The 18579-nt window shown below is 44.1% G+C and overlaps 1 protein-coding gene across 1 annotated transcript in view; it reads right to left on the bottom strand.

Annotated features, from left to right (window-relative positions):
* Positions 1-18140, bottom strand: part of PSTPIP2 (proline-serine-threonine phosphatase interacting protein 2) — an 80982-nt gene extending 62842 nt beyond the window's left edge. Inside the window, exon 1 of the mRNA XM_060028987.1 lies at positions 18057-18140. Within this exon, the coding sequence (XP_059884970.1) occupies positions 18057-18089 (33 nt within the window). The 5' untranslated portion in view covers positions 18090-18140. The remainder of the gene's footprint in view (positions 1-18056) is intronic.
* Positions 18141-18579: the final 439 nt, after the last annotated feature.

Genomic DNA, 18579 nt, shown 5'->3' on the forward strand with positions numbered 1-18579 from the left:
TTAAACTTTTTAAAGTGATCTCCACTCATCATTTTCATTAATGATCTCAATTTAAAATATTAATTTAACTGCAAAAAACACTACAATATTGCCATACTAATACATTACTGACAATTCCACCTCTTCCATCTGAGACACAATGGCCCTAGGATTGGGCTGGCCAGATAGTATTATCATCATTGCACAATAGGAAGCTCAAGCCCAGAGTGGTTAGTGGGTGGCTTCCAGCAACCCATTTAGTCTGAGGCAGAGTGGGGTACAGACCCCAAATGATATGTAGCCCCAGCCGGGAGGGATGTGGCTACCCTTGACTGCCAGCCTCTCCCTCCCTACTTCCTGTTCTCTCCGAATCAATAACAATTCCAGGGCTTCCCTGGTGGCACAGTGGTTATGAATCCGCCTGCTAATGCAGGGGACACGGGTTTGAGCCCTGGTCCGGGAAGATCCCACATTCCGCGGAGCAACTAAGCCCGTGCGCCACAACTACTGAGCCTGCGCTCTAGACCCCGCGAGCCACAACTACTGAAGCCCACGCGCCTAGAGCCCTTGCTCTGCAACAAGAGAAGCCACAGCAAAGAGAAGCCCACACACAGCAACAAAGACTACCCCCGCCCTCAGTAACTAGAGAAAACCCGCGTGCAGCAGGAAAGACCCAAAACAGCCAAAAATTAAATAAATGAATAAATAAATTAAAACAACAACAACAATTCCATCTGAATAGCTGAAGTCTTGTTCACTCAGCCTCTCTCGGGGCCCCTGCCTTTCCAGGCTTCCAGCTTCGCCTTCAGCAACTGCCCCCCCCCCACACACACACACACAGGACTCATTTATTTGCCCTCAGAGAGCAGACAGGCTCGTAGCTTGCTGAGCCTTTGGGCTCTGGGACCTTTTGTTTAGTTTCTGCAGAAGGGGCTGTGTGGCTCACAGGCAGGTGCCTGGACCTGCAGCATGTCTCCTCCCTGAGAGCTGAGGATGCCCAGGAGGAACATGCGGGTCCCTCATACACAGACTCCCCAGGAAAGGGCAACAACAGCCTAGGTCTTCCAGGGAGAGGCCTGCCGGCCAGGAAGTAGCCCTGAGCCATGGCTGGTCAGAATCAAAGCTGACCACTCTTCTGAGCAGGAATTATGTGGGAATCCTGATTAAACAGGTAGGTGCTAACATAGGACAGGTGGATGAGGAAGCCTGAGCTGGGGCAGATAGCCCACAGAACTGGTCAACTGTCCAGATCTGGCCATCAGTAGAGAAGCTGTCAAATGCCTGAGAGCTTAGGTCTTTCTGTACCCTTAGTTCAGGACCTGACTCTCAGGATCAAGAAAGCCATGTCTGTGTTTGACAACAGGGTGTAGCCTCAGAGGAGCTTCTAAGAGGTGGGGCAACCAAGGCCTTGAGCAGTGAAGGAACTGTATTTGTGGCCATTTATGAACCCATCACTTTAAGCAGCTATTCTTTAAATAGAAAAAGTAGTGTTCAAACAGGAGTGGAGACTCAGCAGTGCAGGGCAAGAGTGGAGAGGAAAGATGGTGGTGACTATTTTCTCAGCATTTCAGCTGGCATCCATCACGCAGCAAAACTAAGCCTGAAAATAAACTAGGCTCCGGCCCCTCAGAAGGTGGCCAGACTATCAACTGTTTTCACTCAAGCAAGATCTTCAGGTACAGGTGGAGTCTCAGTCCACCTACCCTAAGCAGCTTATTCAAGTACTTCTTCTAGCCCTGTGCCATGCCATAGCCTCCCTTGAGGTGATCTAGAACCACAGATTTCCCCATCTTATCACGTACCCGGTACCATCTCACCACTTTTTAGGGACTGGTACCCCAACTGAGCCTGCCCCATAATCCTGCCCTGCTAACCCACTCATTGCAGCATGAGGAAAATAGATGAACCTGTTTCCAATCAGTGTGTTTGCCCCTTAACAAAAGTGTAGGCCCCCCGAGGGCAGGGATCAATCTTCTCCTGACTTTACAAGTCCACACACATCTCTGGCTTCTGCCAATGTTCTAACACCTAAGGGTTCATACAGAAAGACAATTAAATACTGAGTAAAACTCTACCATTAAAAAAATATCAAAAAAAATAATTGAATGTTTATCAAGCTTTCAGCATGCAGAGGAGTTTTTAAACCTTGACGTGCAATAGATAAAATTACAAAAGATTAGCTCCACGAACTTCACTGTATAAAGTGTTTTCAAAATACATATACATATTTAAGTACAATGATCATTTTACAGATGAGGATACTAAGCTTAGGAAGGTTGAGTAATTTGAACAAGGGTACGTCCCTCAGCTTTAAAGGAGCAGAGCCAGGATTCCAACCCAGGAATGTCCACGGCAAAAGCTTGAGTGCATGAGGAACGCCCTTCACTACTGCATGCTAGTTACTGGAGGCTAGAACGTGTGAATTACACACACAACTGCGTATACACATACTCATATATACAAGAATATACATACAAATATTTGTAGCAAATGACAAAGAATATCTTTATCATTAAAAAAAACTTATGTAGATTTATGAGTAAAGCATGAGGAAGGAAATAAAACCATTTGTAGAAGGGGAAATACAACAAGAAAATAAACAATGTTCACTCTCCCTGTTGATAAAAACAGAAATGAAAGTTTAATAAGGCATCTGTTTTTGCTTATTAAACGGGCAGGGAAAAAACCACACTGGCCATGGCTGATGTAGTAAAACTGATTATCTTCACATATTACTGGGGACACTGAGAATGTGTCTGCCCTTTAGGAAGTCAGGTTGGTTCTATATATCAAAAGTTTTTAAACGTTTTTAATGTCTGTTAATAAACCCTATTTTCAGTCATTCAACAACTATTACTGTGAACTCATTATGTACTAGGCATTAACCCAGGTACCGCTCAAGGAGCCAGACAGACGTGTGGGCTCTGACACTGTGGGTGGCCGTGCCAGCCCTGGAATGAATGGCTGGGGATTTCGTGTGCGAGATAAACATTGTCTTTGTAGAGGCCACTGTTGTTTTGGGTTTTTCTGTTACTCATGGTTGAACCTAATTTTATATAGAAGGTAAGTGAGCTTTTACCAGCCGGTGTCTGATTTCTTAATGGAGTAGGAGGCAAGATCATCAAAACAGAGGAAGAGGGCTTCCCTGGTGGCGCAGTGGTTGGGAGTCTGCCTGCCGATGCAGGGGACACGGGTTCGTGCCCCGGTCTGGGAAGATCCCACAAGCCGCGGAGCGGCTGGGCCCGTGAGCCATGGCCGCTGGGCCTGCGCGTCCGGAGCCTGTGCTCCGCAACAGGAGAGGCCACAACAGTGAGAGGCCCGCATACCGCAAAAAAAGAACAAAAGAAAAACAGGGGAAGAATGTGGAAGGTAAGTGGAGGTCTGAATGGAGAGGAAAACAAAAGCAAACAAACGGAAAAGAAAGTAAGAGGTGTTGGTGAGGATGTGAAGAAACAGGAATCCTCTGCACTGTTGGTGAGAATGTGAAACCATACAGCTGCTGTGGGAAACATGTGGCAGTTCCTCAAAAAATTAAAAATAGCATTATTATATGATCCAGCAATTATACTTCTGGGTATATACCAAAAGAATTGAAAGCAGGGTCTTGAAGAAATATTTGTATACCCACGTTCATTGCAGTATTATTCACAATAACTAAAACATGGAAGCAATTCAAATGTCTATTGATGGATGAACGGATAAGCAAAATGTGGTATATACATACAATGGAATAATATTCAACTTAAAAAGTAAGGAAATTCTGGGCTTCCCTGGTGGTACAGTGGTTGAGAGTCCACCTGCCGATGCAGGGGACACGGGTTCGTGCCCCGGTCCGGGAAGATCCCACATGCCGCGGAGCAGCTAGGCCCGTGAGCCATGGCCGCTGAGCCTGCGCGTCCGGAGCCTGTGCTCCGCAACGGGAGAGGCCACAACAGTGAGAGGCCCGTGTACAGCAAAAAAAAAAAAAGTAAGGAAATTCTGACATATGCTGCAACACAGGTGAACCTTGAGGACATTACACTAAGCGAAATAAGCCAGTCATAAAAAGACAAAAACTCTATGATTCCACTCACATGAGGTACTCAGAGTAGTCAAAATCACAGAGACAGAAATGTAATGGTGGTTACCAGGGGCTGGGGGAAGGGAAAATGGGGAGTTACTGTTTAATGGGTATAGACTTTCAGTTTTACAAGATGAAAAGAGTTTAGGGGATGGATGGTGGTAATGGTTGCACAAGAATGGGAATGTATTTAATACCACTGAACTGTACACTCAAAAAAGGCTAAGGTGGTAAATTTTATGTTATGTGTATTTTATCACAACTTTTAAAAAATGTGGTAGCAGACTAAAAAAGGCAACAAAAATTAAATATGTGGAATTCAGTTGCTTGGCCCCTGAATATTATGTATTGTACAGGGGGTGGAGGGTGGGGTGGTGACTCTTTAAACATCAAGTAGCTGAGACTTCAGTGTTCATTTATTCACTTGTTAAACATTTATTGAGCACATACTCTGTTCTCGGAACTGTGTCAAGCTCTAGGGACACAGAGGTAAATAAGAGAGAAGTTGACCGTAGTCCACCAAGGAAGGCAAACAAGGAAAGATGGTTAAACATAGAGTGATAAGTATATTGTTAGAAATGTGCAACAGACTTGCAGAGAAAGTCTCCTCCCCAAGACCTGGAGGCTGGAGTAGAGGTCAGTGCAAAGGCTTGGGAAGGGAGCCAAGCAACACCTCCCACCAACCTCCCTGACCCTCAATCCCCCTGGGGTGCAGCAAGTAGTCTTGTGTGGCTGCACCTCACAGAGTGAATGCTGAGGGTGTGAGGCAAGGGTCAGCCATCCTCTGTCACTACAACTTTTCTTATTTTTTATTCTGTGTGTGTGTATCTCCCTCTCCTAAAATATAGTTGTAAAAACAGTGATGTCACTGAGGTATGTGGCACTTACTACCATTCTTGGGGATTTACAAAAGCACTTGAAACTGGAAACTACCCCTATAAACAAACAGTAATATGTTTAAAGAATGAACAGTGATCTATGAAAAAATATTTAAGATCATTGCAGCCTTTAAAAAAAGAAGAAAAAACAGTAAGGAAATATAGCATTTAAACACCTAAGAATACTCTTTTGCTTTACTTTCACAAATATTTAGCTGTGATCATTTCTGTTAAAAAAGAAAGTCTTCACTTGGTTTCTAATCCCCTAATGCAGTCCAGTGTGACTTGGTTAGTGCTAATGCAACAGCCATATCTGACCGGTAAGCTGGGAGGCTATGTAACAGTTCCCAAAGATAGATTCTCATGAATGTTACGGGTTCATGCACTGGGGTTTAAGTTGCTCTGTGCTGCCCTGAGCCTCCTTACACATACAGATAGTGTAAAGCATTTAAGGCAAGAGCATTAGGGTCGACCGGGGAAAAGCTTTCCCCTTCTCATGAAGAACAAACCCCTATCACACGTGTTAAAATCCGCTGCTTAACCTTTGTCTAACCTTCAGCCCAAAACTCACAAAAGTAATACAGCTAATCCCAGAAAGCAAGTTTAAACAAACAAGCCAACAGTCTACTGTGTCTTTAAAAAGCCTACTCTGCCTACTTTCCTCACACGCATGCTGTTTGAGAAGCAAGAAGCCCCTGATTCTGAGGGAGGTTCCGAAGCCCTTGTTGGAGGCTGTGAGACCCACAGCAACTATTTGAACAGTGGTGTCCAAAGTATCTGGTTTCCTGCTGCCTGCCTTTTCTGGAGTGAGATCACATAGCTCTGCAGTCTTCATGGATTTTCACAACATATAAGAGTTTTAAAATTCCTGGCAACCATATCTTAATTATTCTCATTTATCTAGATGGAAAATTCTAATAGTTCTATATTTTTAAAAATTACAATGGCTATCATTCTATGAAGCTAACCAACAGTTCCTACTCTTACTTAAAGCTCCTTTTTTGTCAAAGCTGGAGATTTCTAGCATAGGCGAGGAAAGAAAAATGTTAGCCACGTCTTACTCAGATGACCTTTTCATTAACACTGAAACTTAGATGATATTGATGCTGTAACAAAACATGTACCAAAATGGACAATCTGATTACATTTAGGAGATAGTAAATGAGAATTACAAATATTAATTTCAAAATTACCTATTAGCTGTACAAATAGAGGTACTTTGGATATTGTACATATTTGGAAGTAACAATATTTTGCTTTCACTGGCTGATGACACCTATAGTTGCCTTTACCAGAAAAATCCATAAATTAACATGCAACCATTTACACTTATACCAAGTTTGTACAAACCAAGTCTTTCTGACTTTAGAATTAACTTTAACTATGTGTATTTATCTGTGCCTGTGTTCCCATAATGGGTATCTGAGACACCAAACTCAGAATTCTACATTCACTGTGTAAGTCCAATCTGAATAAACTGTTTGTGGGGAAAAAAAAAAAACCTGATATAGTGGAGCATTAAAAAAAAGCCTCTGATAAAGATGAATAATGTCCCCTCAAAAACAGGAATTAGAAAGACCAGGAAGAGTACTTCTGCTGTCAGTGTCCTTGTTCCCACAGTGAGCCAAAGCCATCCCCTGCCTCAGCAGGAGACCCTCCAACACTAGCAGACAGCAGAAGCAAGAAGAACTACAATCCTGCAGCCAGTGGAACAAAAAACACATTCACAGAAAGACAGACAAGATGAAAAGGCAGAGGGATATGTAGCAGATGAAGGAACAAGATAAAACCCCAGAAAAACAACTAAATGAAGCAGAGATAGGCACCTTCCAGAAAAAGAAGTCAGAATAATGATAGTGAAGATGATCCAGGACCTCGGAAAAAGAATGGAGGCAAAGATCGAGAAGATGCAAGAAATGTTTAACAAAGACCTAGAAGAATGAAAGAACAAACAGAAATGAACAATATAATAACTGAAATGAAAACTACACTAGAAGGAATCAATAGCAGAATAACTGAGGCAGAAGAACCGACAAGTGACCTGGAAGACAGAATTGTGGAATTCACTGCCACGGAACAGAATAAAGAAAAAAGAATGAAAAGAAATGAAGACAGCCTAAGAGACCTCTGGGACAACACTGAACGCAACAACATTTGCATTATAGGGGTCCCAGAAGGAGAAGAGAGAGAGAAAGGACCAGAGAAAATATTTGAAGAGATTATAGTCGAAAACTTCCCTAACATGGGAAACGAAATAGCCACCCAGGTCCAGTAAGCACAGCGAGTCCCATACAGGATAAACCCAAGGAGAAACACGCCGAGACACATATTAATCAAACTGGCAAAAATGAAAGACAAAGAAAAATTATTGAAAGCAGCAAGGGAAAAATGACAAATAACATACAAGGGAACTCCCATAAGGTTAACAGCTGATTTCTCAGCAGAAACTGTATAAGCCAGAGGGAGTGGCATGATATACTTAAAGTGATGAAAGGGAAGAACCTACAACCAAGATTACTCTACCCGGCAAGGATCTCATTCAGATTCGATAGAGAAATCAAAAGCTTTACAGACAAGCAAAAGCTAAGATAAATCAGCACCACCAAACCAGCTCTACAACAAATGCTAAAGGAACTTCTCTAAGTGGGAAACACAAGAGAAGAAAAGAACCTACAAAAACAAACCCAAAACAATTAAGAAAATGGTCATAGGCACATACATATCAATAATTACCTTAAACGTGAATGGATTAAATGCTCCAACCAGAAGACACAGGCTTGCTGAATAGATACAGAAACAAGACCCATACATATGCTGTCTCCAAGAGACCCACTTCAGACCTAGGGACATATACAGACTGAAAGTGAGGGGATGGAAAAAGATATTCCATGCAAACGGAAATCAAAAGGAAGCTGGAGTAGTAATACTCATATCAGATAAAATAGACTTTAAAATAAAGAACAAAACAAGGAAGGACACTACATAATGATCAAGGGATCAATTCAAGAAGAAGATATAACAATTGTAAATATATATGCACCCAAAATAGGAACACTTCAATACATAAGGCAACTGCTAACAACTATACAAGAGGAAATCGACAGTAACACAATAATAATGGGGGATTTTAACACCTCACTTACACCAATGGACAGATCAACCAAAATGAAAATATATAAGGAAACAGAAGCTTTAAATGACACAACAGACCAGATAGATTTAATTGATATTTATAAGACATTCCATCCAAAAACAGCAGATTACACTTTCTTCTCAAGTGCACATGGAACATTCTCCAGGATAGATCACATCTTGGGTCAAAAATCAAGCCTCAGTAAATTTAAGAAAATTGAAATCATATCAAGCATCTTTTCTGACAACAACACTATGAGATTAGAAATGAATTACAAGGAAAACAATGTAAAAAACACAAACACATGGAGGCTAAACAATACGTTACTAAATAACCAAGAGATCACTGAAGAAACCAAAGGGGAAATCAAAAAATACGTAGAGACAAATGACAATGAAAACACGATAATCCAAAACCTATGGGATGCAGCAAAAGCAGTTCTAAGAGGGAAGTTTATAGCTATACAAGCCTACCTCAAGAAACAAGAAAAATCTCAAATAAACAATCTAACCTTACACTTAAAGGGACTAGAGAAAGAAGAACAAACAAAACCCTAAGTTAGTAGAAGGAAAGAAATCATAAAGATCAGAGCAGAAATAAATGAAATAGAAACAAAGAAAACAATAGCAAAGATCAATAAAAATAAAAGTTCGTTCTTTGAGAAGATAAACAAAATTGATAAACCATTAACCAGATTCATCAAGAAAAAGAGGGAGAGAACTCAAATCAATAAAATTAGAAATGAAAAAGGAGAAGTTACAACAGACACTGCAGAAATGCAAAGCATCCGATGACACTACTACAAGCAACTCTATGGCAATAAATTGGACAACCCAGAAGAAATGGACAAATTCTTAAGAAAGGTATAACCTTCCAAGACTGAACCAGGAAGAAATAGAAAATATGAACAGACCAATCACAGAAAAGGAAATTGAAACTGTGATTAAAAATCTTCCAACAAACAAAAGTCCATGACCACATGGCTTCACAGGTGAATTCTATCAAACATTTAGAGAAGAGCTAACACCCATCCTTCTCAAACTCTTCCAAAAAATTGCAGAGGAAGGAACACTCCCAAATTCATTGTATGAGGCCACCATCACCCTGATACCAAAACCAGACAAAGATACTACAAAAAAAGAAAATTACAGACCAATATCACTGATGAATATAGATGCAAAAATCCTCAACAAAATACTAGCAAACAGAATCCAACAACACATTAAAAGGATCATACACCATGATCAAGTGGGATTTATCCCAGGGATTCTTCAATATGTGCAAATCAATCAATGTGCTATACCATATTAACAAATTGGAGAATAAAATCCATATGATCATCTCAATAGATGCAGAAAAAGCTGTTGACAAAATTCAACACCCATCTATGATAAAAGCTCTACAGAAAGTGGGCATAGAGGGAACCTACCTCAATATAATAAAGGCCATATACGACAAACCCACAGCAAACATCATTCTCAATGGTGAAAAACTGAAAGCATTTCCTCTAAGATCAGGAACAAGACAAGGATGTCCACTCTCACCACTAGTATTCAACATAGTTTTGGAAGTCCTAGCCATGGCAATCAGAGAAGAAAAAGACATAAAAGGAATACAAATTGGAAAAGAAGAAGTAAAACTGTCACTGTTTGCAGATGACATGATACTATACATAGAGAATCCTAAAAATGCCACCAGAAAACTACTAGAGCTAATCAATGATTTGGTAAAGTTGCAGGATACAAAATTAATGCACAGAAATCTCTTGCATTCCTATACACTAATGATGAAAAATCTGACAGAGAAATTAAGGAAACACTCCCATTTACCATTGCAACAAAAAGAATAAAATACCTAGGAATAAACCTACCTAGGGAAACAAAAGACCTGTATGCAGAAAACTATAAGACACTGATGAACGAAATTAAAGATGATACCAACAGATGGAGAGATATACCATGTTCTTGGATTGGAAGAATCAATATTGTGATAATGACTATACTACCCAAAGCAATCTACAGATTCAATGCAATCCCTATCAAATTACCAATGGCATTTTTTACGGAAGTAGAACAAAAAATCTTAAAATTTGTATGGAGACACAAAAGACCCCGAATAGCCAAAACAGTCTTGAGGGAAAAAAACGGAGCTGGAGGAATCAGACTCCCTGGCTCCAGACTATACTACAAAGCTACAGTAATCAAGACAATATGGTACTGGCACAAAAACAGAAGGATAGATCAATGGAACAAGATAGAAAGCCCAGAGATAAACCCACTTACCTATGGTCAACTAATCTATGACAAAGGAGGCAAGGATATACAATGGAGAAAAGACAGTCTCTTCAGTAAGTGGTGCTAGGAAAACTGGACAGCTACATGGAAAAGAATGAAATTAGAACACTCCCTAACACCATACACAAAAATAAACTCAAAATGGATTCGAGACCTAAATGTAAGATTGGACACTATAAAACTCTTAGAGGAAAACATAGGAAGAACACTCTTTGACATAATCACAGCAAGATCTTTTATGATCCACCTCCTAGAGTAATGGAAATAAAAACAAAAATAAACAAATGGGACCTAATGAAACTTAAAAGCTTTTGCACAGCAAAGGAAACCATAAACAAGACGAAAAGACAACCCTCAGAATGGGAGAAAATAGTTGCAAACGAATCAACGGACAATGGATTAATCTCCAAAATATATAAACAGCTCATGCAGCTCAATATTAAAGAAACAAACAACCCAATGCAAAAATGGGCAGAAGACCTAAATAGACATTTCTCCAAAGAAGACATACAGATGGCCAAGAAGCACATGAAAAGCTGCTCAACATCACTAATTACTAGAGAAACGCTAATCAAACCTACAATAAGGTATCACCTCACACCAGTTAGAATGGGCATCATCAGAAAATCTATAAACAACAAATGCTGGAGAGGGTGTGGAGAAAAGGGAACCCTCTTGCACTGCTGGTGGGAATATAAATTGATACAGCCACTATGGAGAGCAGTATGGAGGTTCCTTAAAAACTAAAAATGGAATTACCATATGATCCAGCAATCCCACTACTGGGCATATCCCCAGAGAAAACCATAATATAAAAAGACGCATGCACCCCAATGTTCATTGCAGCACTATTTACAACAGCCAGGTCATGGAAGCAACCTTAATGCCCATCGACAGATGAATGGATAAAGAAGTTGTGGTACATATATACAATGGAATATTACTCAGCCATAAAAAGGAATGAAATTGAGTCATTTGTTGAGACATGGATGGATCTAGAGACTGTCATAGACAGTGAAGGAAGTCAGAAAGAGAAAAACAAATATCATATATTAATGCATGTATGTGGAACCTAGAACAATGGTACAGATGAACCGGTTTACAGGGCAGAAGCTGAGACACAGATGTAGAGAACAAACGTATGGACACCAAGTGGGGAAAGCTGCGGGTGGGTGGGGATGGTGGTGTGCTGAATTGGGCGATTGGGATTGACATGTATACACTGATGTGTATAAAATTGATGACTAATAAGAACCCGCTCTATAAAAAAATAAATTAAATTAAATTAAAAAAAAAAAGTCCAGGAAGGATAAGAATGGAGGTCTAATCATAATATACTACTTAGCTTTAAACTAAACAATCTTTACATGCTGTGGGAATTCCCTGGTGGTCCAGTGGTTAGGACTCCATGCTTTCACTGCCGTGGGTCAGGGTTCAATCCCTGGTGGGGGGAACTAAGATCCCACAAGCCGTGCGGCCAAAAAACAAACAAACAAAATAAAGCAATCTTTACATGCTGTGACAACATAAATAATGTTTATATTGTTTTTCATTATAAGTCTTTTGGAAATATTTGGATATTTAAAGAATGTGCTTGCATCATCTAGATTTTTTTAAGGCTTGTTAACAAACTTTTGTTTCCTCTTTACTTGTTCAGATTTTGTTTTATATATTTCAATAAGAATTTCGTATTTTCCTTAGAAGGTAGGCCCCATGCCTCTTATTAAATTTTAAAGAAGCTAAAACAAGAAAAAAGGATTTTGATAATTATTTTAAAGATAGACCCCAGTGGCTGCTCTAGGAAGAATGAACTGGAGGGGGCAATCGTCAATGACTTTGCCTTGCATTTTGCCACCAGGCAGGACAATAGCCCTCCTGGTGTGTTTCTAGGGACTGGTTTCCAAGGGAGAGGATTAAAAAAGAAAAGCAACAGCCTATACATTGTATGAAATAGCACATGGGAAAAAAAAGAAAAGCACATGGGGGGCTTCCCTGGTGGCGCAGTGGTTGAGAGTCCGCCTGCCGATGCAGGGGACACAGGTTCGTGTCCCAGTCTGGGAAGATCCCACATGCCGCGGAGCAGCTGGGCCCGTGAGCCATGGCCTCTGAGCCTGTGCGTCTGGAGCCTGTGCTCCACGACAGGAGAGGCCACAGCAGTGAGAGGCCCGCGTACAGCCAAAAAAAAAAAAAAAAAACCACATGGTGTGATAACCTGTTTTCTTCTTTGTTTATTTAAGAAAAAAAGCACCCTCCCATACTGCATAGAGAAAAGTCAAGGAGCAAAGCCAGATACAGTACCAGCTCAAGCTCTGGTTATACCCAGAATGACCAGATTCCAAAGTGGCCAGAGGTTTGAAGCAGAGGGACAGCCCTGGGTGGCCAGGGGCAATGAGCAAGCTCCTTCCCCTGGTCACTCACCAGGCAGAGCAGAGAGGCCACACCCACTGCAGGTGTTGGGGTGGGAAGAGTGCAGGACAGACAGTAGGAAGCTGGTCTGGGCCAAGAGCCGTAAGAATCAGGAAGACCAGGTCAAAATATAAGGGTCAGGCTGGGCCTCACACCCTTGTGAGGAATGTGGGGCTCTCCTGTGGCAGGACATCTTGCTCTTCTGGAGCAGGTTCTACAGTCACCTGTGCATGGCTACATGGATCACAGGCCAAAGGCTGGGACTTTCCCTCTGCGGCCTCCTTCCCTGGAGCCCTGGAAACCACATCCATGGTCCCCGTCTTATTCCGACAAGGTACCACCAACATTAACCAGAATAAATAACAGCACCACTTAGCCACATGACTGCTGGGAGGGAAACAGCACACAGGCGTTGTGTCCGAGTCAGGCAAACTTGGTTGGGGACGATCCCAGTTTTAAAGAACACTTGAGTATTCTCTTTTCAAACAAATCCACCTAAAGGTTCCTTTAACTAAACTCTCCATGGGGCATTTGAATAAGATTATTTGTAAAGTATGCGCTTACTTATACCTTTTCAGGAACATCTACGTAACCATGGGTCTCTCAACTTTCATGGAACATTCCTCTCCTGGCCCTGTGATGGCTCCTGTGAGGGTTGAATCCCTACATCTCTGCCTCTCTTTCTCTGACCCCTCTCTCTTCCTGCCAAAATACAGGTAGTCACCAAGAGTGCTTCTCTGGGGACCTCTTATCTCTTGATTCTTTCTCCTCAAGTAACTGTCACCCATTTCCTTTGTCACCTCTGTGCTGATAATAGTTGACAATCACAAGTGCTCACTATGCGCCAGGCACGTACTAAACTCTGCTTTAATCCTCACAACAGTCCTAGAGCGCACACATTGGTATTGTCCTCATTTTTCTACATGGAAAAACTGAGTATGGGAGTTGAAGTAATCTGCCCAAGGTCACCCAGCTACAAGGGGCAGACCCGGGATTCAAACCTGGCCAGGCCACCTCATAGTCTCTGCTTCTGCACGTTATGCTGTTCCGTGCACTCTCTTGCTTGGACACCCTTTCCAGGGTACTGGGGCCATCTCCACCAGCCCCTCAAACCCAGAATGTTGACATCAGAGCACACTCACTGACGTGTTTGTACTGGTTGTTAAAATATTAAAATACCCCCAAACCTTGCTGTCTGGCACCCTGTTCCTTCCCCAAGACCTCCCCATACCCAGCAACCCTGGCATGGTCCTGGAGGGTGGGGGCCGGGTGGGGGGGTTCAGGATGCTCCTGGCCTGCCTATTGTCAATACCGCTTCTGCTTCCTCTTCCTTCCCTCCCCACAAACCAGTTCCTCATCTGACTTCCTTATTTCTGGGGTCCGCAACTCATTTTCCTGTTCACCTTACACACAGCTTCCTTCAAGCTCTCCTTTCCTCTCTCCTACTGCCCAGCTTCAATTGGTGACCCTGTCCTGTGGCTCTGACTTCTTCTACCCTCTGCCATTCCTCTCATCTGTCTCCTCCTGTCCCTTCCCTATGATTTCCATCCTGGAACAGACCCTTTCTACCCCTGGTCCAGTTTTCTTCACTCCTGCTAGACTCTCCCATCCCCTGACCCCTTTGCCCTCTACATCCCTGAGGACACGCATTCAAGACCAAAGCCCACCCTCCCTGCCGGCTTCCTAATGAGGAATCTACCTTCAATCCAAGAGTATGGTCTTAACCGCTGCAAATGCCACCTCTATACAGAGAAGGTATTTTCTTAAATATTTATTAAATTCACTCAACTGATACCCACCTTGTTTCCAAAGTTTTCTACCTTATGTAATCACAACCTTCTTGTCCTTGAAGCATGAAAGTTATTGCCATCTCCTCAGTGATAACAACAGCCTTGCTCCCCACCCCCACCCGAGAGTGTGAGAGCATCGCAGGCAGCCCCTGAGGTCTCCAACAGTTTCCCTTCTGCCCCTTTTCTCCCAAATCCAGGCTGACTGTCCCATCTCCCTGATTCCTAAGCCCACATGCAAAGCACCATCGCAGTTCTGGGGGCTCAGTGGATGGTGGGAGCCAGTGCAAACCTCCCAGGAGCTCATGGTTGGAGCTGAAGGAGAGCAGGTCTATGCAGAGTCCTGCTCCACTATTTAATAGCTCTACAAACTTGGGGAATGTTGCTTAACCTGTCTGCCTCTCAGTTTCCTTATCTGTAAAATGGGATACTCAGTAAGGGTAGTTGTGAGACTTAATGAGTGGTATGTGTAAAGTGTTTAGAACAGTGCTTGCCACAGACTCTATACACAGTAATATTAGCTATTACTGTTTTTATTATTTGACATAAAGTATAGGAAATTAGAGATGGAAGATATCTTTGCAAACTATCTCTCAGGATCGCATATCTTCTGAAAGTAAAAGCTCAGAGGGGAAAAAAAGAAAGTAAAAACCCAGAAATTTCTCTGCCTTGGACCTTCATCCTACCTCTAACTCCCAACACAGATCTCACGTCTCCCCCCTCCCCTAACCACTCCTGCAAGTCTGCACTGGGAGGAGCTGGGGGGCTGCCTTCCTATGGCCTGGGAGACCTCTGAGGATGGAGGCCGCAGCTCTCACCCCACTACATACCCTGTCAGCCTTACAGATCCACTGTACTCATTCAACCACTATTTGCTGAGAACCTACTGGCATCAGCCTGTGCAAGGGGCAGTGGCATTGAAAGCCAGCACAATAGCTGTCCACAAGGTGCTCACATGCTTGTAGGCCCCAAACTCAAAACCATAAACTGACAAATGCTATGAAGGAACAGAACATGTGCTATTGGGTGCAGTCAGGAAAGGCTTCCCTGAAGAGAAGACACTGAGCAGAGATCTGAAAACTGCATGTTACATTATTATTTTTTTTAATTTTCAATTTTTTATTTTTTCTTACATCTTTATTGGAATATAATTGCTTTACAATGGTGAGTTAGTTTCTACTTTATAACAAAGTGAATCAGTTTTACATATACATATGTTCCCATATCTCTTCCCTCTTGCATCTCCCTCCCTCCCACCCTCCCTATCCCACCCCTCCAGGCGGTCACAAAGCACTGAGCTGATCTCCCTGTGCTATGCGGCTGCTTCCCACTAGCTATCTACCTTACGTTTGGTAGTGTATGTATGTCCATGCCTCTCTCTCACTTTGTCACAGCTTACCCTTCCCCCTCCCCATATCCTCATGTCCATTCTCTAGTAGGTCTGTGTCTTTATTCCTGTCTTACCCCTAGGTTCTTCATGACACTTCTTTTTTCTTAAATTCCATATATATGTGTTAGCATACAGTATTTGTCTTTCTCTTTCTGACTTACTTCACTCTGTATGACAGACTCTAGGTCTATCCACCTCATTACAAATAGCTCAATTTCGTTTCTTTTTACGGCTGAGTAATATTCCATTGCATATATGTGCCACATCTTCTTTATCCATTCATCCGATGATGGACACTTAGGTTGTTTCCATCTCCGGGCTATTGTAAATAGAGCTGCAATGAACATTTTGGTACATGACTCTTTTTGAATTATGGTTTTCTCAGGGTATATGCCCAGTAGTGGGATTGCTGGGTCATATGGTAGTTCTGTTTGTAGTTTTTTAAGGAACCTCCATACTGTTCTCCATAGTGGCTGTACCAATTCACATTCCCACTAGCAGTGCAAGAGTGTTCCCGTTTCTCCACACCCTCTCCAGCATTTATTGTTTCTAGATTTTTTGATGATGGCCATTCTGACTGGTGTGAGATGATATCTCATTGTAGTTTTGATTTGCATTTCTCTAATGATTAATGATGTTGAGCATTCTTTCATGTGTTTGTTGGCAGTCTGTATATCTTCTTTGGAGAAATGTCTATTTAGGTCTTCTGCCCATTTTTGGATTGGGTTGTTTGTTTTTTTGTAAGAGCTAACACCTATCCTTCTCAAACTCTTCCAAAATATAGCAGAGGGAGGAACACTCCCAAACTCATTCTACGAGGCCACCATCATCTTGATCAGGAACAAGACAAGGTTACCCACTCTCACCACTCTTATTCAACATAGTTTTGGAAGTTTTAGCCACAGCAATCAGAGAAGAAAAGGAAATAAAAGGAATCCAAATCGGGAGAGTGTTACACTTTGAGGGGAAGAAAGGCAGGTCTCTGTACCCTGCTTTTTCCCACAATGCCTGTCATGGGACCCAGAAGTCCTTTATTCTACCCAAAGAACTCCCAGGCCTCTTCAAGGGGACAGCTGCGAGGTTGTTCACCTTCTCTGTGAAGCTGAGGGGGGTGGGGGTTGGGGGCGGTGAGCTGCACCCTACAGGTGGGCAGTGTCCCAGGAGAACCTCAAAATCTCCAGGAAAAGGGACTTCACAAAGCAGGGTCTAAACTGTGTCCCGAAGGTTACAGGGCCAGGTTTCTCTACCCAGCAGCTCTAGATAGGGGCCAGGAACCTGCTAAGCAGCTATGAGGCTGAATGGGGGACAATCAGGGTCTCAAGTAAGGAGCTGGGGCGGCTTGGCAGCAGTGGGTTAGTCTGGAGACGTGCTGACTTTCTGCTCCTGCCTTAAAGGGATGAGGGCGGTTCCTCCGAATGAGGGGGTACAGACCCTTGAGGGGCACCTGCGCAGTCAGATGACGGGGGGAAGACGACTGGACAGAGGGAGAGGGGCAGGCAGAACTGCTGCCTCCTGGTTGGGCCCGTCCTCGGGCTCAGATGTCCCCACCACCTCGCAGGGTCTCACACACGCACCAACCTCCCCCTGGGCGGGGGCAAAGACAGGGAGAGGCTCAGGAAGCGGAGCTGCAGAACCCGGCAAAGCTTCTGCTAGATAACACCTCTAGGGTTGTCTGCCGGGGCGAGCCGGGAGCTAATGGGGCTCGGACAGGGTGTACGTTTCCGCGGACCTGGAAAAGCCGATCAGCCTGGCGAAGTTCACCCCACGTTCTGCGCCCCACGTCCCCCCAAATCCGCTCACAGCGCAGCCTCAGGGGCCACCGGCGACTCTCCCCGGACGGGTGACTCCTCCTTTTGGGTCTCGGTTTCCCCATGAGATGAGGGGGTAATGTCCCGACTCTAAGGCTACACCCGTCAGCAGTGTTCCGGGGCGCGGGCGGCCGAGGGGGAGCCTAGGAACCGGATCCCGGGGACCCGCGGGCGCGCGGTGGGCTGGGGGAAGCGCAGAGAGGGGCCGGCGGCGGTGCCTCCCCTCGCGTTCTGCCCCGGAGCACTGGGCAGGCGCCCACGTCTCCCCTCGGAGCCCCCGTTCCCGAGCCCGGCGATGGGTCGCTTACCCCGCCGACTTACCCAAAAGTTCCCCTTGAACAGTGAGCCCGTCATGGCCGGCGCGCGAGGAGAGGAGAAAGCCAGAGCAGGCGCGCTGCGACGCGGACTGTCAGGGCCAGCGGCGCGTCCCGCCCCCGAGTCCCGCCCCCGCGCCTGCCCCGCGCAGCCCCGCCCCGCGCCGCTAGCACCCGGCACGCCGCACTCGTCCCGCGCGTAACGGAGGGACTGCCCGCGGGTTAGAGCCCTGCGGCGTCAGCCTTCAGTTAGTCAGCCCTACATTCCCCCTCCTTCGGGAGGCCTTTAAGGATTGGAAGGAACCGGTCCTGTCGCCTCCCCAAATTCGGCTCCGTTCCTGCCCACAAGCCCCCTCCTCCCTCGACCCAATTCCTCACGGAGAAATCCAGGCTTGCGCGGTGGTGGAAGGAGCCCCCGCCGGATCGGAGGTGGTCGCGGGGACACCGCGTCGGCTCTGTGAAGCCTGAGCACTGACAATGCTAGCGGCCGCGTCAGGTGTGGACGCTTCATCTAGTCAAGTGCAGGACCC

This window comes from Delphinus delphis, chromosome 13 (assembly GCF_949987515.2).
Source record: "Delphinus delphis chromosome 13, mDelDel1.2, whole genome shotgun sequence".
Classification (NCBI taxonomy): Eukaryota; Metazoa; Chordata; class Mammalia; order Artiodactyla; family Delphinidae; genus Delphinus; species Delphinus delphis.